The following is a 26,947-nucleotide window of genomic DNA, read 5'->3' on the forward strand; positions in this document are numbered from 1 at the left end:
AACTCTGCAATATGTTTTTGCTGTCAGAAAAGCCCCAACTGGTTTCTTATTATCCGTATGTGTTAACCATTGATCAGTCATGTGTACTAATGCAGTGCAAGATGAGTGCCCTGGTCTATAAGCATACTGGTCCCTTTCTATCAAAATAATTTAACATTTGATTAAAAATTATCTTCTCAAGTATATTACTCAGCACAGGGAGTATAATAATACGTTTACAGTAAAACGTGCTTTTCCACCTTTACTATTAATCTTTAACATCATATTCACAAATGAGTCAGCCTTAAATCTTTTATACAGTATGATCTGCAGTAACTCCTGACTTGGGCATTTTAGTCTTTCTTGTTAAAGGAGTCAAATTATGGTCACTGCATCCCATTGTCACTAATACGGCTGTCAGGCCAGCTGACAGTCTTGCCTGGGCCCGGGACGAGATCTTAGATGGGCCCCCCCCTCGCGGCCAGATCTCTCCTTTTCCCTTGCTCTTCCTCTCCTCACATCTCTCACTGAAATTAAGTGTGTAATCAGTCTCTGATCCATCTTGCTCAGACTCTCCGACAGGGCAGCGAGCCCCCCCGCATCACTCTCTCTCTATCTCTCTCTCTTCTCTCTCACGGGTAGCCTGACTCTGTCCCTCCGTTGCGGGGCAGCGGGCCCCTCCCGCATCACTTTCTCTGTCACCTGACTGCAGCTGGATCTCTCTCTGTCTCATCCTTACTGATGGAGCTACCAAACTCAACTGTTTCTGTCAAAGTTAACGTGTTGTGTCAGGCTTTTATACAAGATAATGGACGTTAACATTAGAGCTGGCCTGTTACGTTACCTTACAAGGCTCGTAAACGTTGGCTGCGCTGGTCTTCCCTTGCTCACGTTGACAGTTCCAGCTTCACCGTCACCACCTTTTTTAAATATTTGTTTAGAAAATCTCTAAGGCCTCTATTTTCTCTTTCTCTTTCCTTTTCCGGAGCTCGGACTTGTGCTGACCGGACATTTTGAGCGGTACTGAACTTCAAATCAAGTGACAATATCAAATTTTGATCAGTGGCCAAACCATTTTTATGTTGGGGGTGGGGGGTTCTTGACCACCATTTCCAGGACAATTAGGAAGAAAACAAATAAAACGCTTTTATGTAATTCAAATATTATGCTACATATTTTTTTCCACAAATAGGCCTATTTAAAAAAAAGATTTTTAATTCTTCCATAATTTAATGAGGGCCCAGTTCTGGGCCCCCCCCCTACTGTGGGCCCGGGACAACAGACCCGTTTGTCCCCCCCTATCGGCGGGCGTGACGGCTGTGAGCACAGCTATGCATGTTAGTGAAAATATGATCAATACGGGTCGAAGTATTAACACCATCCATGGTTGATGAAATTCTTGTAGGTTGAGTCACACCCTGGGTAAGGTGTAAACATCTGCCATAGAAATTAACTTATTGCGTAATGGGCAATTTTTAGAAAACCAATCAATACTCAGTTCACCAAGATGGAAGGTATCCTTACTTTTATCTGTCACTATATCTAGTTTCACACATTCTATCCAAATCATTCACATTAGAACTGGGTGGCCTGTAACAGCAGCCATGTCTATGTTAGTTTAGGGCCAGATGGAATCTTTGGATGCAGAATTTTCCACAGATTTAGAAAAATTTTTAATTAAACTCTCCACCACAGTCTTCTAAATTCCACAGATTTTCATTTTGGATCACCGCTGAAAACTTAAAGAAAAAAATCAGCAGATTCCGTTTGGGCCACTACAACAACAACAATCTGTATTGGCCAATGCAGTATATTAGCCAGACCAACATCCAGCTTTCACAACAATTCTCTTATCACTGAAGTGGGCATTTACCAGAACTGCCCATTAAAAACAAAACTGCAGGGAAAACGAGGCACATTCTGGCTGTACTTGAAGAAGCAAATACATTGGAGAGAGAAAAGTTTGGACTGGTTCTGAATGTTTTGAGTGATCTCAAACTCAGAACATCCAGTTACTCACCCAGGCTTTTCTTGGCAGAGGTGGAAAACACTGAGCTCCAGAAGGATGATAGTTGCAGAATCAAGGGGGCACTTTAGACATCCTCAGTAGAAGGATGATTGGTCTAAGTTATATTTTTTTCTTTATGACCAGAAAGTTTGTTTCAGGTATTAGTTTGCTGTGGATGTACATGGTGCCATTGATACTGTGATGTGCAATTTAGTCTCTCAATGCATTTAGATCCCATTGCTTGACTACATTTGAAATGATACACGGTCCCAAAACATAAAGATACAAATGTTCTTATATATATATATATATATATATATTTCTTTTTTTGTTATTTAATTATTATTATATATGACAGCTAATTGCATGCCAACTCATTGTGCATGTGTGTTATTGTGCATATGTTAATCGTCTGTGGATATTTGCAGCAACAAGAGCAGTAAGGAGGAGACCCTGCTACAGAGGAAGACTGCAGCCAGCGCCCCTCCTCCCCCGAGTGAGGAGGCCATTAGCAGCACATCGGAGGACGACTCCGAGGAGGACCGCGATGACGACGGATCCGTCTCCCAGCGCTCTACCCCGATCAAACTGCTAACAGAGTCTGGCGAAAGCAATCGCATACAGGAGGTAGGAAAACACAAAGCATCTAATGACCAATGTCTGGAGATTAACATGTTTTCATCAAGTAAACACATTTACACTGCAACAGTTATATACAATATGAATTTTTAAAACACTTCAAGGTGAAAACACAAGTAAAACTAAATCTAAATCAGTGTCACTTAATTGTTTTATACGGAGGAAACAAAGCAGCATATCAAATTAGATCCTCTAATTATTCAAGGATATGAAATCTCCTCTAAGGACCTCAGGGAAATGTCATCGTGGTCCTTGCCACCTGCTGTATTTTGGGCCCTAAAAGCTTTTTGGATTCCATTTTGAGTATGTCACCCTAATTGTGTTTTCTCCTCTCCACTTCCCCCTGAGTCCCCAAAAGAAATTAGTTCTGTGTTTCTGTTTGCGTCAGACAGAAGTGTAGATATCAACTTAATCAGCCTAAATGACAGGGGTTTCCAGAGCAGAGGCTCTAAATGGTGTGGGTTTGTATTAATGTTTTTTTTTTAGGGAGAATAAAAGAGAGGTAGAGTATTTGTCATAATTCCTCTCTTTTTTTTCTCCATCTCTTCGCATAATAAACTCTATTCTCTACACATACAGTACGTTATAAATTCAAGATTCAAGAGGATTTAAGAGGTTTATTGTCATACATACCATGCGGAAAGCAACGTTGTATGCATCCCTCTATCCATGCTGCTATTAAAACAAGTTTGTCTGTTTAATTGAATGTCCCCTTTGGAAAGCTGGCCAGAAATGGACCTCTGATAAGCCTCTTGATGCTAACTGGTTGTCCTGACTCAGAAATTAATTGAGCTTAGTGAGCTTTTAGTTAGTGATATTTCAAATCGAAATAGAGAAGATACAATTGATAATCTTTGTTTATTTTGATGTCAGCAAAAGGGCTCTCTGAGGTGTCTGAGGAACCTACAATTATTTTATAAATATATAATTTTATCCATCTCTATGGTGATATAAAAATGCAAGATTTGTGTTTTGATTTGAAGTTTTCAATCTTTCATATAAAAGGCTTTTGATTATCTTCTTACTAAAGATGACTTTTAAAAATAAATCAATAAATAAACTTCATACGTTCACCAACTAGCCACTAACAGCTGCCTGTTGCGGCTAGAAGAGAGATGTGTGAGTGAACCAAAACAGTGGAGTTGCAGGCCTGAAATCCCATGTCTTCCTGCATGTCTTCCCCCTCTCTCTCCCCTTTCTCACCTGTCCTGTCCATTAAAGGTGGAAAAAGCCCCCAAAATAATTATCTGTACTGCACCTTTCACTTTATAGTTCACCTCATGCTATAATATATAGTATAGGTGTGACAAATTCCCAGAATGCATCATTGGTTTACGCCCCAAGTGGACTGGTCGCACGTTCACATCTATTGACTTAGATTCTATACCACAGCAGGCAGAACAAGCGCATTAATCAGCACAGGTAGTAGGTCAGTGCGTCAACAGGATGAATCAAATACACCAGAAAATCACATCCTCGTTAGGGCTGCATTTGGAGAAAAAGTCATATTGCGATTGTGATTTACAATACTGTGTTTGAGATATAATGGTATCATGAGTTTACTTGATTATCAAGGAAAATGCAGAAAATTAGCTACTAAAATTTTGAAATGTGTATTTTTTAAACTTTTTTTAGAAGAAATACCTAAACAAAAATGTGCTATACCTTTTTTAAATGACTTAATATTTTCTTAAATACTCATGCAGCCCTAATCCTTTTGCAATTTCTCAGTATGAAAGAGTCACCAAATGTCTCTCCTAATTTAATAATGACTTATTAAATCTCGTTCAGACACACATTTGACATTTCCAAACGATGACTCTGTTTGTGGCCACAGTCCCAAGTGCTTTGTTGGCTGGTGACTCTATACCAAAGCAGCCCTGTGAAAGGAGTGATATTTCGTCCACTGTCAAAAATGTTATGTCCAAATTCAATTCTTTGTGAATCAGATGGTGTCAAGTCTTTGCTTGGCATCATTTGAAGGCAGCTCCCACTCTTCAAACACAATCCCCTCCTTAAATGAAGGGACTTCATCTTCTGTAATGATGACAGCGATAAAGATGTTAACCATTGCTTCACTGCCATCCTCTGTCAGCCAGTAAAGCTGACCACTGTATCAAATGGATAGTTTTTTAGCCACATGAGCAGAATGGCTCTATGGCAATGTCAGTCTGTCAGCCGGTCTGTCGTTCTGCCACTTTGGGCCTGACTGAAATGTCCATGATGCCCAGCGGATGAAACATTTTGTTGATCCCCTGACATTTCCTCTAGCACCACCATTAGGTCAACTTAATCACTTATCCTGTGAAATTGGCATACAATTTTTACAGGCATTCATGTTTACTACACTACGTATGCTAATGCTTAGGTGATCCCTTGATTTTTCATTTCGTGCTATCATGAATTTGACATTTGTGATTTTGAGTGAAATGTTTTAACAATTACTGGATGGCTAGTTGAGAAGTTTTATACCACTCTCATATCTGCATTAAGTATGAAGCTAGAGCCAGGAGGCAATTAGCTTAGCATAAAGAATGGAAGCAGTGGGAAACCGCTAGCCTGGCTCTGTCTACAGGTTTAAAAAATTCGGCCTAGCAGCACCTCATACAGTTGCTAATTAACACCTTATATGTCATTTTTTCCGCTTCCTGCTTCATGCTTCCCTTCATCTTTATGCTAAGCTAATCGTCTCCTTAATAGCTTTAAAGTTAACGGACAGATATGAGAATGGTGTTGATTTTCTCATGTAACTCTTGGCAAGAAAGCAAATAAGCATGTATCCCAAAATATAAAACTACTCCTTTTAAATGAAAGCAAGTGAGAGAGTTACGGCGATTAGCTTCGGACTGAGTACCAAAGTGTCTCCCCTGTGCTTTCTGACCACAGTGGGAATCTGTAGCAGGATAGATAGAACCTGATAGAATGCAAAACCGATTTTACCTTGTCATAGTTGAATAACGACAGTTCGGTGGGTAAATAGGACATACATAGAAGCTCAAAATCCCATTGACACCCCTTTACTATGAAAATCTCATATTTTGAAACTGCCGCTGAAAACGGGCGAATCTCAACAAAGCTGAAAGCTTACGTAAGCATCTCAAGACCTGTACCTTTGTCACGCCCATGGGTGTATTAAGAGAACGGTCACGCCCCAACATTTACATAGGCTACACAACTGACCTGAGATCAGGTAGTCTTCTGAATCTAGATTGTGCAGATCTCTGCTATTCCATTACAAAATTCACTTCTGAAACTTTTTTTATGCGAGAAATCAACTATATAAAGCTCAAATATGGGCCGCTTTACGAAAATGGATGGCTAATTGCAAATTTTGTCCGACTGTTTGTCGGAGTTCAGCGGCTGGTGCTGCCTGTGTTGTTGCCTCGCCGCCCGGCCTGCCTTCCTTCACAGACCACGGCCTGCTGTGAGGTAGATGGAGCTCAGTCACGGCTGGCAGCCCACAGCACTCCATACCCGCGCAAAGTCACAATTTTTTGGGCTAATGGACTACCAAACGCGCTGCTCTGACAGAGCTCCAGGGCCTGCAACTCCCCTCTTCCTGCTAGCTAAATGCCCGGTGTATGTGAGTGAGAGCGCGGTCAGCGAGCTTGTTACGCCAGCATTCTCTTACCACAGGTTCCAGTTAATCTTTTAATGTGTGTAATTATAATGTGTTGAGTTATTTAAACAAACGATTGGGAAAATAAACGCCGCTTGTCTGCGAGTCTCATTGATAGAGCCTGCAGCTGGATGTAGCTCTATCAATGAGAGCTAGCTAGCCTCCTCTTAGAATTCCTCTGAAATTCACAAATATTCATTAACTTGAAATCGGACAGCGTTGTTAGCTTTATAAGACCTTTAGGTAGATGTTGTATAAGTGGCGTGACGAAATTCAAACTGTAATTAAAGCTGCGAGCAGCGATGGACGGGCCCTCGCGCCTCTGCGCGCGTCGGGGTTACCGGCGGACGCCGCTCCTTGCGACCGTGCATTCGCGGGGCACTCAGACGCCGCAAATCGTCAACAATGAAAAGGGAACTCCCCGCCGAGTTCAACGATAGCTCACACAAGACTCTACGTCATACGGTTCATTAGCTGTGAAAAGGGGCGGGGCAAAAGCATAGGGGGCTGGTCAAACCATCACCAATTAAAAAGGAAGTCTGTGCTGAGTTCAATGATATCTCACATAAGACTCTACCTTAAACGGGTCAAAAGTTATGAAAGGGGGCGTGGCTTAACCATAGGGGGCGGGCCAAACCATGACCAATGAAAAAAGAAGTCTCTGCTGAGTTCGTTGATACCTCATATAAGACTCTACCCTTTTTTTTTTCTTTTTTTTTCAAATTTTATTTATAGTTTTTCTGTTTAACATACAAGAAAAAGCACAAGAGAACATTACAAATGAACCCACCCATAGACAAGCAAAAAACAGACAACAATAATAGACTAACGATTAGGTAGCTAAATGAGGAAGAAAATATTGTAACAAAGTATGCATCAGACATGTACAAACACAGAATCAAATAAAAGAAATAAAGTAAAAAAGAAATAAATTAAATAAATTATGCTCTTCTGAGAAACCGTAAAACCAGTTGACACAGTCACCAAGTGAAAATCAAGCATTTTAAGATATTCTTGATAGATAAGATAAAAACGGATGCCAGGTTTTGTCAAAGGTTACCGAGTTAAGGGAGACATATCGTACTTTCTCCATATGTAGCAAGTTGGACATTTCTGCAAGCCAGATCTTAAAAGAGGGGGCGTCCTCGCTTTTCCACAATGTCAAAATATTACGTTTGGCAATAATCATGCCGTATTGAATAGTCTTGCGATGTAGGTGGTGCAACATTTTTAGATGACTGGTCTTGCCGAAAACCGCAGTGTACGGATTTAGTACAATGTCACAGTCATAAACAATGGAGAGGCAGGCAGAGATATCTGACCAATATCTGTTAAGCTTAGGGCAAGACCAAAAGAGGTGACCCAGGTTGCCCTCAGCAGACTTACATTTTGGACAGTATGGGGAGACGGAAGGATAGAAAGAATGTAGTTTAGTGCAGGAGTAGTGAAGTCTATGGAGCACTTTAAATTGAATTAGCTGGTGTCTAGAATTTATAGAGCATTTGTGAATGTCTTTAAGGTAAGAAGACCAGTCTTCATCAGTAATTATCACACCCAGGTCCCTTTCCCATGCTTCCTTCAAATTCTGTGTGAGAGTCGGGTTAAATGCTGTAAACAGGTCAACAAATCGAGAGACAAATTTTTTTGAGTCAGGGGGCTGATTCATTAAAGTATAAAGTTCAATGGGTGCTGGCATTAATTCAAAACGCGGTAAATTTGTCCGGATGTAATTTCTAATCTGAGGTAGCGAAAAAAGTGTGTAGGTGGGAGAGTGAACTTCTCCTTTAGCTGGATGAAGGTGGCAAAAGTGTTGCTGACGTATAAGTCTGCTACAGTGACTATGCCTTTATTTTTCCAGATCTTAAAAGCAGCATCAGTGAGCGAAGGGGGGAAGGCATGATTATAGAGAACGGGCGTGGCAGTGGAGGTTTCAGGTGAATTAAATGATTTCCTTATTTGATACCAGATTCTTAAAGAGCTTTTTACCATGAAGTTATTACCTGATATGGTTGAGATAGGTTTGGTTGATGAGAAGAGAAGAGCAGGTAGAGAACTTTTAGAAATATCCTGCTCAATGGCAAGCCATGGCGGGGTAGAAGCAGTAATGTTACCTGGGTATGCGTCTTGCCAGTACATTAGTGCTCTAGCGTTTGCAGCCCAGTAGTAATGCCTTAAAACAGGTAAGCTGAGGCCTCCGGCGGATTTGGGCTTAGTCAAATGCGTTTTAGAAATACGGTGAGCCTTGAATCCCCAGACAAATGGTAAAATAATTGAATCTAGTTGCTTGAAGAATACTTTAGGTAAAAATATAGGCACATTTTGGAAGAGGTAAAGGAACCTGGGGAGTGCAACCATTTTAATTGCGTTAACGCGACCTATCATTGACAGAGGTAGTAGTCTCCAAGTCTCAATGTTGCTCTTAAGTTTTTCTAACAGGTTCAAATAGTTCAATTTATAAAGAAGAATAGGATTTTTGGGAATCACAACCCCTAGATATTTAATTTTGTCTTCAGTGATATGAAAGGGCAAGTTGTTAAGAAAATCAGGGTCTATATCTCCAACAAGAGGCATGAGTTCACTTTTCTCCCAGTTTATGGTGTAGCAAGAAAATCCACCAAATGTTTTAATAAGTTCTAGCAGTGGGGGTAGGGATTTTTCAGGATGGGACAGGAACAGAACCACGTCGTCCGTGTATAGTGAGATGCGGTGATCGACTTTACCTAAGATTAATGGGGTGATAGAAAGATGACTTCTTATGCTGATGGCAAGGGGTTCCATCGCAATTGCAAACAATAATGGGCTCAAAGGGCAGCCTTGACGACAGGAACGCTGTAGTGGGAAGATGGGGGACCTGTTATAGTTAGTGATGACAGAGGCCGTTGGAGCAGCGTGTAACATTTCAACCCAGGAAGCAAAGCCATCACCTAGACCAAACTCCTTTATTACTGCTAGGATGTATCGCCATTCTATCTGGTCAAAGGCTTTCTGGGCGTCCAGCGCTAAAATAGCAATTTTGGAATCTTTGTCGTGTCTGGAGTACATAATATTCATGAGCCGTCTGACATTAAAAAAAGAAAATCTTCCTGGAATAAATCCCGTTTGGTCATGGTGGATTATGTTTGCGATACATTTATTAAGTCGGTTTGCGAGTATTTTAGTGAACACCTTGAGATCACAGCCTAATAAGGCGATGGGGCGATATGAGGCAGGATCAGTCTCGTCTTTATCTTTTTTCAGTATCAGGGAAATGTTAGCAGAATATAAAGATTCAGGTAGATGGTGAGTTACAATAGAGTGATTACACATCCTTAACATAATTGGAGCAACCTTGTCTGAGTATGCTTTATAGAACTCAATGCTAAACCCATCTGGGCCAGGGGTTTTACCATTGGGGAAGGACTGTATTGCTTCTTTGACTTCCTCTAAGGTTATATTAGCATTCAGCTCTTTCTGTGCAGAAGGGGTTATTTTAGGTAAGTGAAGGGCTTGAAGGAAGTCGGAGATTTGGGCAGCGTCAGCTGAGATTTTGGAGCTGTAAAGGTCCTCATAAAACTTACGAAAGGTTTCATTTATTTCTTTTGGGCACGTGGAGACGGATCCCGTTTTAGTTTTTATTTTGTGAATCATCCTCCTAGCCTGTAGGCCTTTGAGCTGGCGAGCCAGTAGTTTATCTGGTTTGTCAGTGATCTCAAAGTGTTTTTGTTTTATCTTTAAAAGCATCAAGCTTACCTGGTTGGAAAGAATAGAATTGTATTTGAATTTCAGTTTCATAATATCATTTAGTTGGGTTGGCGAAGGAGTGGTTCTATAATCCTGTTCAAGCTGTGAGAGTTGTGTGGTAATTTCAGATAACATCTTCTTTTTGTCTTTATTCAGTTTGGCCTCATAGGCTATAATATTTCTGCGCATAACAGCCTTGAAGGCTTCCCATATAGTCGAGTCAGTCACTTCTGGGGTGTCGTTGTGAGAAAGATAGTCTGTAATTAAACGTACAATATGTAACTTTCTGCCACTAGGGGTCTCTCAACCAAAACAATGGACGGTAAAACTGGACTTTTGATGACGTTGGGAAGTTGCGTGGAATTATGGGAGTTTTAAGTGTTAAACACCTTCGCTGCCAGTTAGAATGCATCAGTTCACGGACGAGTTTACCCGTTCAAGTTTATTCACGTTACGTTTATTCATTCTAATAAAATAGCTGCAGTTTCCCCAACATAATTACGTTTTTCTTGATTAGATTTTTATTTGTAGCTGACCAGTTAGCTCGTGAGCCAGCAAGCTAACAGTAGCCAGCAGCTAAAACACAAAATATTTCACATATCAGTGTCACCTTTTGGATCGTTTCAACACCGGGCGGACGGGGTTTGTTGTAACGCCTAGCTAGCTACTAAACGAGGCTGAGAGACAGGTGTGGGTGGGGATTGTCGGGGAATCTCCGCGACGAAGCCAGGACGTTCGATGCCTGTTGTGCAGCAGCAGAACATCTCCCAGCTGCCCGAATTATCTCCCCTTCACTTTTCAGTAATCTTAACTTTTCGTTTTGGTGCTTAACTCACCTTTTGTCAGGTTAATTTAGCTAACCGTAAAGACAGCCGCCACGAGGGGGAGAAATTCGGCAGGGAGGAGATTTTCAGCACATACACCGGTACGCGCCGGGGAGATGTAGCTAACTCTATGGATGGCTGCTGTTGTGACTCGGTGCCTAGTCTGATATGGTCCGTTTCCGACGTTTAATTAAACTGCCGTTAGCGTCGTAAGCACCAGGCACTGGAGATAAGTTCTGGCCGGGGTTGCTGTAATAAAAGTAGCTGGCTGATAGCTGACTGGGGGCTAACGATAGCTAGCTAGCTATATGCCCGGGCTGTTGTCAGCTGTCATCCCCGACTGAGTCTCTCTGCGCCGGGGAGTGAGGCAGACAGACCCGGGTGTTCTAGCTGGCTAAATTAGCATTAGATTAATCGTCTATCTATACAGTTAACGTTGCTAGTGAAGTTATTCGTGGGTTAGCCCAGTCCTGTTAACTGTGGTCGAAACAGTCATACTAAAGCGTGTTGAATGATGTTGTAACCTCATAATGTTACCCACAAAGCATTAGCATCAATGTTAGCTATTTGTCGATATTGAACTTTCAAAATAAATAAGGTATCTGTTGTATTACTGTGATAAAAAGTGGGATGTAATTAATCACAAAATGATGCTTTATGGCCAAAAAAAAAGCAGTATTACGGTTACAAGTATTTTTTTTCTGTGACATTGCATGATTTACAATTACTCCTGAACGTATCATCTTGGTGCCAGTGTTCTGACGGAAGTAAGAGTAACTGGAGGGTGAAAGGTTATATGACGCCACTGACTGGCGACTAAAGGAAACGTGCTGTGTTTGAAAATAAAATAACAGATTTCTCTGGGTTTGACATTTGGTGGAAACATTTGGGATAGTGTAAGAACACAACTCATAAAAATATATAACATAGGTATGGTCATTTTTAGACATTTTAAAGCAGAAATGTTACATTTTGTACCTTTTTAAGCTTGATGTGTTTTGGAGAAATTGTGCGTCATTTAAGAGTAGTGGATTGAATCGCCAAGTGAATGTGGGCTTCGCATTGCCAAAGGCGATTTTTAGTTCGACAGGACTGTGATCAGAAATTATGATGTTATGGTATTTAGTAAAGGTTATGTCCAGAGTCAGTCTAGCGTCTGTGAGGAAATAGTCAATTCTTGTATAAGAAAAAAAAGAATAATCTCTGTCAGTTGGGTGTTGTAGTCTCCAGATATCCACGAGGTTCATGTTTCCAATTAGATTATTTAATGCGACGGAGGATCTAGAGGGGGAAACAGGGCGGGGAGAGAGTCTATCAGTGAAGCAATCCAAAATGGTGTTGTAATCTCCACCAGCGATTTAAGTGGGTAGTGGAAAGGTCTGGGATTAGATTAAAAACTCTCCTAAAGAAACCAGGGTGTTCAAAGTTTGGTGCATACAAGTTTAAGAAAGTAACATGTCGTGATAATATATGGCCTGTTACAATGAGATAACGTCCATTTGGGTCAGAGATGGTTGAGACATGTTCAAATGGGATGTTTCGACGAATTAATATGGCTACACCTCTGGCCTTGGATGAAAAGGTGGACTGATATATCTCTGATATCCAACTACATTTTAACCTCCATTGCTCCCCATGCTTTATGTGCGTTTCTTGCATAAAAATAATATCCCCAGATAAAGACCTTAAATGAGAGAAGACCTTGCCTCTTTTCAGATTGGACCTTAAACCTCTGACATTCCAGCTAATTAATGATAGGGTGTCACGTTGTGGTGAGAGATGAGAACCTCTAGTGGCCATAATTAAGGATAGCTAAGCAAAGCTGTTTTAATATATGAACAGTTACACTGGCGACGGTGCAGAATGGGAAGAGCAAAAGTAGGCTAGGTAAATACAAACAGACTAGACAACAATAAAAAAAAAACAACACTCAACAGGAAACCCTCCCCTCCCAATTTCCCACTTCCCCAAACGAAGTGGAGTGAAAATTCCCTCATGAACATTGAGTGACAGCTGGGCACTACATGCCAAAACATACTGACTGGATAGGCTAATAAAAATAGCATACCTTATCAAAGGTCCTATTGAACAGTCCCATCTACCCTCGTATCCATAACAATTGCTCTTAAGATTAATTTGAGCAGCACAGACTTCTTAACAAAAAGCCGGTAAGCCACAGGTTCCTCTCGAACGGCTGGCACCTGTGAGGTGGTCGGGCTCAGGTGCACTGGCGAGGTGCTGGCAGCGTAATAAATACGACCCTGTCTATATCGCCGGCCCGTCTGCCGGGTCCTGGAATGTTTTCTGTTCCGATCCAAACGTGAAGATCAGGCACGCAGGGAAGATGAGACCATGTTTAATCCCAGCATCTCTGAGCTTTTCTTGACTCCGTCAAAGGCACGGCGTTGCTCCATTATTTCAGGGGAGAAATCAGGATAGATGCTAATGCGGGTTCCATTGAACGACAGTGGAGTTTGTAGCCGGGCAAGTTTCAAGATTTTCTCTTTTTCCGGGAAATGGTGGATTTTGGCGATCATAGTGCGCGGACGTGCAGATGAGGGTTGCACTCCTATACGATGTGCCCGATCCACTTTGAGTCCGCTGGGGAAGTTGTTTATCCCAAGAAGCTGCGGCAGGAACTCCGCCATGAACTGCGTCGGGTTGCCTTTCTCTGCCTTTTCTGGTAAGCCTGATATTCTTTTGTAGTATTTTTAGCAGAGCTGCTCATGGTGAGATATTGTCCGTGCAAGTGTGGATTTTAAATGTAATTTGAGCGAGGGTAGCGGAGCCACTCGAAAAAGCGTCTACTCCATGCAGTACTCGACAGCGCCCCCCTATAAGACTCTACCTTAAACGGGTCACCAGTTATGAAAGGGGGCGTGGCTTAAGTATAAGGGGGCGGGCCAAACCATCACCAATGTAGAAGGAAGTCTCTGCTGAGTTCAATGATACCTCACACAAGACTCTACATCAATCGGGCCATTAGTAATAAAAGGGGGCGTGGCTTCAACATAGGGGGCGGGCCAAACCCTCACCAATCAAGAAGGAAGTCTCTGCTGATTTCAATGATACCTCACACAAGGGTATACCTTAAACGGTTCAAATGTTATGAAAGGGGGCGTGGCTTATCCATAGGGGGCGGGCCAAACCATCACCAATAAAGAAGGAACTCTCTGCTGAGTTCAATGACACCTCACACAAGACTCTACCTTAAACGGTTCAAATGTTATGAAAGGGGGCGTGGCCTGAGTAAATGGGCGTGACCATGTTATAGGGGGCGGCTCAGTATCACACGTAGACCACACATTCTGAGTTTCATGCAAATCGGATGATGTTTGTCATATAAGGCAGATTTCCTGTTGCCAGGGGGGGGGCGCTATGACCAAAAGTCAATTTTGGCCTGTAGGTGTCCTCAGGCCTGGACCCTTGTCCATTGTGAGAAATTTCGGGCAGATACGACAACATACACTCAAGTTACAACAACTTCTTTGTTCATCGCTAAACACTCAAAATGGCCGCCACGCCACGCCCACACCCACACCGTCTGACGAAAAGTTTTTCTTTTAATAACTTTTCATCGTTAAGGTGTTGGGATGGTACAGACCAAGTTTGAAGTCCATCGGATGAAATCTGTAGGAGGAGTTCGTTAAAGTACGACATGTGGAAACAATTTCGAACTTTGAAATCAAAATGGCGGACTTCCTGTTGGGTTTAGGGTATGGCTCTAATGAAGTTTTTTGTACGTCTTGACATGTTACATATGTGTACCAAGTTTCGTGAGTCTACGTTAAACGCACTGCAGGGGCTCAAATTTCTTAACTTTTTAGGGGGCGCTAGCGAGCCATTTTCGTGCGGCTATTCCCGAAACCCTTAAAATACGTACATTTTCACCAGACTTGATGCGACCGCCAAATTTGGTGAGTTTTTGAATATGTTAAGGCCCTCAAAAAGCCAATTCATTTGACGGGAAAAAGAATAATAGAAAGAAAGAAAGAAAGAAAGAAAGAAAGAAAGAAAGAATAATTCCTTCAGTTTCAATAGGGCCTTCGCCCGTCGGCGCTCGGGCCCTAAATATACTCGAATTACGCCAAAAATGAAGCTAACTATCCGTGATTTGTAGCTACACATAGCTAGGATTGAAGGGACAGTCGCAGCTAACGAAACCCCTAATCTTCACAAATATTCATTAACTTGAAATCGGACACCGTTGTTAGCTTTATAAGACCTTTAGGTAGATGTTGTATAAGTGGCGTGACGAAATTCAGAACTGTAAAGCAGCGGCGTTTGGTAGTCCATTAGCCCAAAAAACGGTGACTTTGCGCTTTTGGCGCTAGTGTGCCGCGTATGGAGTAAGACGTCTCTGCGAGAGCTCCTCTCCATTCAGTTTATATCTGTTTAAATTTGCCCTCTTCAACAAAGTCTGCTCGAAAATAACATCCCAGTTTTGTTTCTATATCCCCGCATGATCATTTAAGACCAAGAAATGTCGACTACCACTAACTCCAAAGCCAAAGAAAAGAAAGACAAGCCGCTGAGGCCGAGGCTAGCTAGCAGCAGTGTGGTAATGGCTAGCGAGGACGTCCCCGGCGAGCAGCACGCCTCTTCTATGGAGGACTTGAAAAACATGCAGGATACGATTCTGAAGACCATCATCACCCGGTTCGACCTACTAGATGAGAAGTTCGCCTCTCTCCAGTCGTCACACAACAGCCTGGTGACCCGAATGGATGAAATAAATGAGACGGTCTCAGACCACGACGCTCGTCTGCAGTCTGTGGAGACCGCTATCAACAAATTACAGAAGGAGAACGCTTTCCTCCAAGCCAAGACGAATGACTTAGAGGGCCGCTTCAGGCGCAACAATGTCAAGTTTGTGGGGATCCCCGAAGGAGAGGATAAGGGAAACCGGACTGAATTTGTAAGTGCTCTCATTCCTAAACTGTTAGGCGAGACTCACTTCCCAAAGCCGGTAATTGTTGACCGTGCTCATCGCTCTCTACAGCCCAAGCCAGTAGAAGGAGCCTCCAGTCCTTCTGCCAGACCCTGCACGATCATTGCCCGGATCCACCACTATCAGGAGAAAGAGATGATAATACAGCTCGCTCGGCAACAGTCTCTCAAGTACGGCGCACACAAGGTCTTCGTATTTCCAGACTATACTGCCGAGGTGATGGAGCAGCGATGGGGATTCTGTGAGGCTATGGCAGCCCTGCGTGAGCTGAAAATCAAGCACAGCCTGCGTTTCCCGGCTAAGCTCCACTCCAACACAACGGGCTTCAGAAGATATTCCCCTCTCCCAAGGAGGCGATGATGTTCGTCGGCAACTTGCAGCAGGATATTGGAGATGGTTAGACACAGTCTGACCCGACTGTGACAGTCATGTTATGTTCACGGACTTTTGCACAGAGCATAAGGACCATTTTCACAATCATTGACGGTAACATTTTAATTTTATATGTCTACCTTTGGCAGTTTGGAACGGTAGAGGGGCACCCGGCTTGTTTAGTTGGAAATGTTCGGTTGGTTAGAGTTGTGTTTACAAGCCATGCGCCCGGTGGCCCTCAGTCAGTATATGAGGAGGGAAAAGATGCTTCATTTGGGGAAGTTTCTGTGGGGAAGGAGGTGGGGTTTATTCGTGTTGTTTTATGTTGTCCAGAGCTGCCAGAATAACTGCTTTTGATATTTCTTTTTGGGTGTCTTAGACTGCTTTTCTTTTTCCTTTTGTGTAGCCTACATGTTGAGGCCTAACGGTGAGTATCAGGCAGACATGAGTACCATTTCACTGGTCTCATGGAATGTGCGCGGTCTTGGGCATATAGTTAAACGGGGTAAGGTCTTTGCGCATTTAAGGTCACTTAAAGCAGACATAGTGTTTCTCCAAGAACCCCATATAAAAGCTACAGAGCAGAGGTGACTGAGAGCTGATTGGGATTCTCAAGTTTATCAGTCACCGTTTACTTCCAAAGCTAGGGGTGTCGCCATTCTCTTTCGTAAGAGTATTTCATTCCAACTTACTTCAGCAACCACGGATCCAAATGGCAGGTATATTATGATTACTGGAAGCATTAATTCGTTCCCTGTCACCTTTCTGAATATATATATATGGCCCAAATACAGACGACCCAAATTATTTTCGCAAAGTATTTGACCTAGTTCCAGACCTCAGCACTACTAATTTAATTATGGGTGGTGATTTTAATTGCTACCTTGATCCATATCTTGACAGACTTTCCTCCCGTGCTCCAATCACCATAGCGTCTGTCCAAACATTGAATAATCTACTTAAAGGTACAATATGTAACATTTCTGCTTTAAAATGTCTAAAAATGACCATACCTATGTTATATATTTTTATGAGTTGTGTTCTTACACTATCCCAAATGTTTCCACCAAATGTCAAACCCAGAGAAATCTGTTATTTTATTTTCAGACACGGCACGTTTCCTTTAGTCGCCCGTCAGTGGCGTCATATAACCTTTCACCCTCCAGTTACTCTAACGTCCGTCAGAACACTGGTACCAATATGATACGTTCAGGAGTAATTGTAAATCATGCAATGTCACAGAAAAAAAATACTTGTAACCGTAATACTGCTTTTTTTTGGCCATAAAGCATCATTTTGGGATTAATTACATCCCACTTTTTATCACAGTAATACAACAGATACCTTATTTATTTTGAAAGTTCAATATCGACAAGTAGCTAACATTGATGCTAATGCTTTGTGGGTAACATTATGAGGTTACAACATCATTCAACACGCTTAAGTATGACTGTTTCGACCACAGTTAACAGGACTGGGCCAACCCACGAATAACTTCACTAGCAACGTTAACTATATAGATAGACGATTAATCTAATGCTAATTTAGCCAGCTAGAACACCCCGGTCTGTCTGACTCACTCCCCCGGCGCAGAGAGACTCAGTCGGGGATGACAGCTGACAACAGCCCCGGGACATATAGCTAGCTAGCTATCGTTAGCCCCCAGTCAGCTATCAGCCAGCTACTTTTATTACAGCAACCCCGGGCAGAACTTATCTCCAGTGCCTGGTGCTTACGACGCTAACGGCAGTTTAATTAAACGTCGGAAACGGAACATATCAGACCAGGCACCGAGTCACAACAGCGGCCATCCATAGAGTTAGCTACATCTCCGCAGCGCTACCGGTGTATGTGCTGAAAATCTCCTCCCTGCCGAATTTCTCCCCTCTTCGCGTTAAGCTGTCTTTACGGTTAGCTAAATTAACCCGACAAAAGGTGAGTTAAGCACCAAAACGAAAAGTTAAGATTACTGAAAAGTGAAGGGGAGATAATTCCGGGCAGCTGGGAGATGTTCTGCTGCTGCACAACCGGCATCGAACGTCCTGGCTCGCTGTCGTGGAGATTCCCCCGACAATCCCCACCCACACCTGTCTCTCAGCCTCGTTTAGTAGCTAGCTAGCGTTACAACAAACCCCGTCCGCCCCGGTGTTGAAACGATCCAAAAGGTGACACTGATATGTGAAATATTTTGTGTTTTAGCTGCTGGCTACTGTTAGCTTGCTGGCTCAGCGAGCTAACTGGTCAGCTACAAATAAAAATCTAATCAAGGAAAAACGTAATTATGTTGGGAAACTGCAGCTATTTTATTAGAATGAATAAACGTAACGTGAATAAACTTGAACGGGTAAACTCGTCCGTGAACTGATGCATTCTAACTGGCAGCGAAGGTGTTTAACACTTAAAACTCCCATAATTCCACGCAACTTCCCAACGTCATCAAAAGTCCAGTTTTACCGTCCATTGTTTTGGTTGAGAGACCCCTAGTGGCAGAAAGTTACATATTGTACGTTTAAATCCAGAAACATGTTTGATATATGGAGGTTGCAACATCCAACAGATAAGGACTATTCCTACTTTTCCCATGTCCATAAATCGTACACAAGGATTGACTATTTTTTAGTGGATGCAAAATTAATATCCAACATCGTACAGACTAAATATCATAATAGATATCAGATCACAGCCCAGTATCTTTAAAACTGAAGCTTGCCCTGCCAAAACAAACTTATTGCTGGCGCTTTAATCCATGGTTGCTGACCGAACAAGTATTTATGGACTACATGGCTACACGCTTGGGGGAGTTCCTTGAGACCAACGACACAGGTGATGTGTCAGACTCGACGCTCTGGGAAACCCTCAATGTTGTCATGAGAGGCCATATAATTTCATTTGAAGCTTAAAAAAAAAAAGAGAACAGCGGCGTCGTCTGGTCGAAATTGAAAATGCACTTCCAACTCTCGAACAGTCCTATAGGGACTCCCTGTCACAGGAAGATTACAACAAGATTTTGAAGTTAAAATATGAATATAATCACATTCTCAGTGAAACCATTGGCAAACTCCTACTTAAAATTAAACAAAAACACTTCGAGTTAAGTGATAAACCAAAGAGGCTGCTGGCCAGACAGTTGAAGGGTGCTCAGGCGGGCCGTGCAATTTACAAAATAAAATCCAAAACAGGAGAGTTGCTGGTCAACCCTAGGGAAATAAACACTCGCTTCAAGGATTTTTATTCAGAATTATATACTGCAAGTCTAGAGCAACTAGTACAGATCTCACTAATTTTTTTGACTCCCTCTGCCTGCCAACATTAGATGAGCCATCTAGGTCGGAACTTGATTCAGACTTCACGGAAGATGAGTTAGTTGAGGCAGTTAAATAATTTCCCTCTGGTAAAGCAGCTGGCCCAGACGGGTTTGGCTGCGAGTTTTATAAGGCATTTCACAAAACACTCGCCCCACTCTTGCTTAGGATGATCAAAGACTCCACTGTGAACAAAATATTTCCGGGGTCGCTGTATGAAGCGAATATATGCCTTTTGTCAAAAAAAAAGGCAAGGAAGACACAGAGCCTGGAGGTTACAGGCCCATTGCTCTCCTCAACTTTGACCAGAAGTCCGTCACGAAGGTGCTAGCCAACCGGTTAGGAAGGCACATCTCTTCAATTATACATCCTGACCAAACAGGGTTTATGCCAGGTAGATTCTCATTTTGTAATGTGCGGCGGCTTCTGAATAATATATATGCCAACCAATCGGGCGACTCCAGAGCAGCGGTCTTGGCCCTCGACGCGGCCAAGGCATTTGATCAAATAGTGGCCTTTTATGTTCGAAGCTCTTAGGAGATTTGGAATTGGGGACTCCTTCATCACTTGGGTCAAGATGCTATACCTCTGCCCAAAATCCTCCATCCTCGCCAATAGTGATAAATCTGGGCCTTTTGGGTTGCACCGCGGAGTCAGGCAGGGTGACCCGCTGTCGCCCCTGCTCTTTGATGTGGCCCTGGAGCCCCTTGCGGTGGGGATCAGGAGTCATCCTGGGAACAAGGGCATTAAGATAGGTGAGATGGAAAGTCGGGTGGGTCTTTACGCGGATGATACTCTATTATATCTCTCGGACCCAGAGGCATCTGTTCCCCCTTTGCTTGACTTCATTAACTCATTTGGTGAACTCTCTGGCTATACAATCAACTGGGGAAAGAGTGAGTTCATGCCCCTATCAGACAGTTTAGACCCACGTTTTCTTGACACGCTGCCATTTACACTAGTGAAAGATCATTTCACGTATCTAGGGCTTAAAATACCCCGTGACCCTAAGCAATTATTTAAACTTAACTATGCTATGATCTTGAAGCTAAAACGCAACATAGAGAAATGGAGAACTCTGCCACTGTCCATGGTGGGGCGCATCAATGCAGTCAAGATGGTGGCTCTGCCTAGGTTTTTGTACTTATTTCAGAATCTGCCAATCTTTCTCACCTCAGCATTTTTTAAGAAATTGTCTTTCCTTTTATTTGGGGGTACAAGGCGCATCGCATATCAAAAGCACACCTGCAAAAGCCTACAGAGGAGGGGGGGTTTGGTCTCCCCGTTTTCAGGAATTACTACTGGGCGGCTAATGCTAGGGCCTTGATGTACTCGCGGCAGGGTCAGCCCGGTGGGGCTCCTAACAGCTCTCCCCTGTGGGTAAACATTGAAGCCGCAGCGGTACAGGGCTCTTCTCTTGGCACCTTACTTTTTTCTAAGACAGAGGGCCTAATTTACTAACACTAGCGCAGTTTGCGCTGCGTCTGTTTATGCGAGTTCGGTAATAGCGCCCAATTATGCTTCCACATTTTGCGTAGTATTTATCAACCCTGACACCCATCAGGCAATCAGCATCTTTCTCCGCCCACTATACCGTAAATTGCGCTGTAGCAGAGCGGTACTTGTGCTATGATATGGTGTGCAGACTGCGATATTCCCACTGCTGATCATGTGTCCCACAATTATTGGCACCCCTGATGTTAATACTTTGTACAACCCCCTTTTGCCAACAAGACAGCACTTAATCTCCTTCTATAACATTTCACAAGATTGGAGAACACAGAGAGAGGGATCTTTGACGATTCTTCTTTGCACAATCTTTCTAGATCATCCAGAGTCCTGGGTCCTCTCTCATGCACTCTCCCCTTTAGCTCACCCCACAGGTTTTCGATTGGGTTGAGGTCTGGGGACTGAGATGCCATGGAGGGGACTGAGTTTTGTGACTGCTGAACCATTTTTGTGTAGATTTTGCCACGTTTAGGATCATTATCCTGCTGAAAGACCCAGTGACGACCCATCTTCAGCTTTCTGGCAGAGGCCATCAGGTTTTTATTTAAAATGTCCTGGTAGTTCAAAGCATTCATGATGCCATGCACCCTAACAAGGTTCCCAGGGCCTTTGGAAGAGAAACAACCCCAAAGCATCACAGATCCTCCACCATACTTCACGGTGGTGAAGGTGCTTTTCGGCATACTCATCTTTTGTTTTACGCCAGACCCACTTAGAGTGTTTGTTGCCAAAAAGCTCAATCTTAGTCTCATCTGACCAAAGCACACAATCCCAGTTGAAGTCCCAGTGCGGGGCTTAGACAAACTCCAGGCGTTTACGTTTGTGGAGTGTTAGTGAGAAAAGGCTTTTTCCTTGCATGCCTCCAAAACAGCTTGTTGGCATGTAGAGGGGTCTGATGTTTTTTTTGAGACTTCGTGACCCCAAGATGCCACTCTTTGACAGTGAGCTTAGGACTTTTTTAACCTTTCTTACCATCCTCCTCACTGTGCCGTTGTGGCAAGATAAACTTGGGACCTCTTCCAGCCTTGTTTGTCACTGTTCCAGTTGTTTTAAACTTCTTAATGATTCCTCTGACTGTAGATGACGGGTACGAAGGCGGAAGTGGCTATTTTCTTGTAGCCATTGCCTGACTTAATGAATCGACACACATCTGCCTTACTTGAATTGTGTGTTCTCTTGTCTTGCCATGTTGACAAATGGGTAAGAGAATTAGGACTCTGTGTCACGTCATATTCATACCCCAGGGAAACAGGAAGTCATGAATTACTATTTAAAAGTTCCTAGATACCCTGACCAACTTTAACAACTACAGAAAAATATATTTAAAAAAAAAATATATTAAATTTTTCAGTGGAATTGTTAGGGGTGCCAATAATTGTGGGACACATGATTTCAAGTTTTCTTTTTCTAAATGCGATTTTTTTTTTTTTTTTACCACCAAAGTAATATACTTAAATAAAAGGTTGGATTTTTCTCTTTTTTTGCATTTGAGTTCTATGTTGTTTAAAAAAAAAAGGAGAATTTTTAGAAGTCCATGACCCCATCTTAAACAGGGGTGCCAATAATTGTGGAGGGCACTGTATATGTAGACAAACATTTTGCTTAATTTGGTCAGCTGACAACAAAATTGAATTTACCAAATTTTCATCACTTTCGATATCTTCAAATCAGGCACTATGTTAAAGGCGTATTTCCAAACTTTGACACCATGCCAACAAGTTGCCCATTCTGATCTCCTTGATCTCATGCTGCTTCCTCCTGACTCCAGGCACCTAATATCTCGCTTTGTGTCCTTGTTCTCCACCTCCACATCCACTCACCATCTCAGAGAAGCCTGGTCTAATGAGCTGGAGCTTGAGGTGTCTGACGATACCTGGAATGAAGCTTTGACCAAAATTCACACATGCTCTATCAATGTTAGATATAAATTGATTCAATACAAAGTCGTTCATCGATTGCATTACTGTAAGCTAAAGCTGCATAAAATATATCCATCACTCTCTCCCTGCGTGACCGATGTGAAGGTGCAGAGGGTTCGTTATCACATCTTTTTTGGTTATGTCCTCAACTGCATAAGTTTTGGTGTGATGTATTTCAGTGGCTTAGTCTGGTCTATAACTTGGACATTGTCCCTGACCCACTGCTGGCGCTCTTTGGGTGCTCGGAGAATGCTCTCAGGTACTTGCCTGAGATACAACAAGCACTAATGCTTGGCATGGTTGCTGCAAAGAAAATGATTCTCCTGGACTGGAAGTCCCCCACCTCCACTTGCTTTCGAAAATGGCTCAACGAAATGACTGAGATTATCCAGATGGAAAGGATACGCTTCCACAACTCTAAAACACAAAACTGCTTTCTGAGCATTTGGGGACCATTCATTGACTATCTTAAAGACATGTAATCCTTTTCTGTAGAGATGTGCTCTTGACTGTATAGCACCTTGTATTTTTGTAACACCTGGCCATGTAGGTAATGGCAATATTACATTCATTCAAGACACGCTTTTAATTTATCTGGCAGCTCTGTTTTTTTTGTTATTTTGTTGTTTTTTCTTTTCTGTCGCTGTGCTTTGTTTACATAAAACTTGAAAAATTTGAAAATAAAATATATTAAAAAAAAATCTCAGAAGTGAATTTAATAACGGAATAGCCCGACAAACAATGTATAACTTTGCAGTGAGACCTGCTGTCGAGTCGCCAATGTGTTTTTATGTAGTTTGCTCAAACCAATCGCAGCTCATTCTAAATATTTATGAGCATACCATATTTGGAAGAAAAGCTCTTGTTCCAAATAGAGCCATATTCACAGGGTAGTTAAGGGCCTAATAAAATAGCATTTGGGCAATTTTCAGCCCAACCAATGTTACATACCTATTAGGAGACCTTAAGGAACAGTGTAAAATACCCTATATAATCATTCTATCACCCCTTTAACCCTCTCCTTGATTTCATGTTGTTTATGGAGAACCAGGAAATGTGTAAGGGGAAATGCAATGCTACCAAGCCACAGCCAAGGGACGGGATTCGCTGCAAAGTGTAAGTACATTTTTCGAGAGGTGCAAGTCAGGCTACGGCATAGGGTCTGTGTCTCCAAGTACTTTCGTATGTAGCCACGGCGTTGTTTTGACGCAGAAGCATCAATCATGTTTTAGAGGCAAAGGCTTTCCCTTCCATCTCTCTCCCCTCCTGATTAATTATGTCTTCTCAGGACCTTGAGCACTGAGCTGATCATGAATTTTTTTGGTCTAGACTCACGTGTTGGGCGCACACACACCTCTGCTCTCATGCATCTCATGTTACTGCCTCCGAGACCGTCGCTGAGAATGGATTGCCAGGGTGCCAGCACTAAACAAAACTGTTGAAATATTTAAACATCAAATCATTACTATGTTTGCCATGGAATTACACATGCTCATATTATATTCTCCTCATTATAAGCGTACATGTGTCTGCATGAACATTAATAGACTGCAATATGTGTATTAATGTTTAAGCAAGTGTGTGCGTGCACTTGTGTGTGTTCACAGCTGCTGTTTATTGGACATTGCCCTGGAACACTCTCATCCCCTCCCTGCAGCTTGGATCAATACATAAACTGTTAAATTGAAAGCATTATGTTAATCATATCACAGTCAAATGGCATAGCTGACTGCTTTAAGGCCACTCCTGCACATGCTGTTACATAACAAGCCATTATATAACAAGCAGTCCTTGTAGAAAGCAGGTAAAATACACCTCTGGGATTTAAAATTTGATACTGATATACATTTTCTGAGGAGTATTTGCAGGACAATTTTAAACAACCTATAGAGTAAAAAGTTTCTCTCTGTTAAATCTTACTTTAAATACAGTTAGGTTAGTCTACGACTATGGATCCCAGATTTGAGCACAGGGCTGCTTTTTGACTAGATTTAGGGTTTGCAGGGTAAAAGTATTCTGATACAATTGCTAATTACCTTCTTTTTTTTTTTTTAAAATGTCCTTAACCTAGTAATCAAAATTTTTACTAAATATATCGGCAAACTGATCCGGTCTTTTTTTTTGTAACTTAAAATACTGAATACTGGTCAACATAACTCTTACAGACCGTTCCTAATACGTGAAATAGTAGTTTTTTCACGGCCACATGCACACATGGCTGAACCAGCAATCAAAACAAAGAACATTGTACACACACACACACACACACAGGGATTGTCATTCTCTGCTCAGGACGCTATTACTCCACTGTATCTTTACATAAAAAATATTGGTTTGATGCTATATCAATGTACTGAATATCAAATACAGAACGTCAGAACCTTTTTTTGTATCCTTACAATGTAACTCCTTTCTATGTATTCCGTTACTCCCCAAACCTGACAATATAGCATTTACATAAATTTTGCAATAAAGGAACACGCCGACTTATTGGGAATTTAGCTTATTCACCGTAACCCCCAGAGTAAGACAAGTCGATGCATAACCTTCTCATCTCCGTGCGTGCTGTAAAGCTGTCTGACAGCTCCAGCGGCATCAGCCCATAACAGAACAGGCAGGTGAATGGTTCCAGTAATCCTACTGCTCTGAATAAGTGACAAAATAATGCCAACATGTTCATATTTACAGGTTGTGATTATAGCGTGTACAAAAACAATGTAACATGAGATACACGGTCTTTTAACCGTAAACAAACCGGGAACTATATTCTCAGGCGGAAGAATATAGTACTTGGGCGGAGTGATATGCTCGCAGCAAGCCTGTCTGAGAATATAGTTCCCGGTTTGTTTACGGTTAGAAGATGGCTGTGTCTCATGTTACGTTGTTTTTTGTACACGCTGTGACTCTACAAATCACAACATGTAAATAGGAACATGTTGGCGTTATTTTGTGCTGGGCTAAGCTAATACTGGAGCCGTCAGACAGTGTTACAGCACGCACGGAGATGAGAAGGGTATGTATCGGCTTGTCTTACTCTGGGGGTTACGGTGAATAAGCTAAATTCCCAATAAGTCGGCGTGTTCCTTTTAATGTGATGGAGTACAATGATTTTTCAGGGATTTTTTTTTTTCTTTCAGTTATTTAAATTAAAATACGCCACACAATGCTTCATTCATTGTACGTTTTGGGCTTTCTTGCCTTCATCAGGGTTGTATCTGAGGACATTTCCAGTTTTCTTAAATACAATACAACTTCATCATAATTCCTGTTAAGAAAATTGTTAATTTACTGGATTAACCAAAAATCATATAGTTTTTGGCTCTATAAAATGGTTTATCAAATGACTTTCTATGAATCATACAATAGTGTGAACATATCACAATATAAAATGACATAAACCATAATATAGAAGATCAATTGTTTTCCATGGGTTACACTGTAGTAGTCAGATCATGCTCAGTTGTTATGAAAAAGTCCAATGTCTGCCAAAAAAACACTAACAACCACAATATAACACCATCCCCGCAATCTCGCACCACACCACCAGGCAAGATGGTTTCATGCTGTTTACATGAAATCCTTGCCCTACCACCAGCATGTGAACACAGAAACAGAGATTAATCAGACCAGACAATGTTTTCTCGCCTCTTCGATCATCTGGTTTTGGTGAGCACATGTCCACTGTAGCCTCATTGTCTTGGCCTCAATCCACCTTACTCTGCTGTTGTTGCGAGGTTCATCAAGTTGTGTTTTCAGATTCAAGTCTTTCTGTTGTTTTTACTGTTGCACTGAGCTGTTATTTGATCATCAGCCTTGAGCTTAATAGGAATGCTGAATGGATCACAGAAGTACTTAATAGCATTGCTGGTTTGATTGGGCATCTTGGTAAACCTTAATAAAACGAAATGCCGAAATTATTTTTTTTATAAATTGGGCTTAATGTTGCTTAATTACTTTTTTTTTTTTTTTTAAGATGCATAAATCATAGTATGTTCTGATTGTTTTACTTTCTGTTATCATAGCATTGTGTAATCACGAATTATCCTTGGCAATAGTTTTATTTCATTTTGTCACGTTTTAGGTGATTAAGCCACATTAATCTCAT

At 42.0% G+C, this 26,947-nt stretch overlaps 1 protein-coding gene across 2 annotated transcripts in view; it reads left to right on the forward strand.

Moving 5' to 3' along the window:
- The window catches only part of fig4a (FIG4 phosphoinositide 5-phosphatase a), an 85,667-nt gene that overhangs the window by 41,462 nt on the left and 17,258 nt on the right, over positions 1–26,947 (forward strand). The window contains exons 21-22 of one of the 2 annotated variants that reach the window (XM_039781220.1): positions 2,416–2,614; positions 15,265–15,339. In XM_039781220.1, the coding sequence (XP_039637154.1) occupies positions 2,416–2,614; positions 15,265–15,324 (259 nt within the window). In that variant the 3' untranslated portion in view covers positions 15,325–15,339. Of the gene's footprint in view, positions 1–2,415; positions 2,615–15,264; positions 15,340–26,947 lie in introns of those variants that run through there. The other variant, XM_039781219.1, reaches the window with a different exon arrangement.

This window comes from Perca fluviatilis, chromosome 18, assembly GCF_010015445.1.
Source record: "Perca fluviatilis chromosome 18, GENO_Pfluv_1.0, whole genome shotgun sequence".
NCBI classification, from domain to species: domain Eukaryota; kingdom Metazoa; phylum Chordata; class Actinopteri; order Perciformes; family Percidae; genus Perca; species Perca fluviatilis.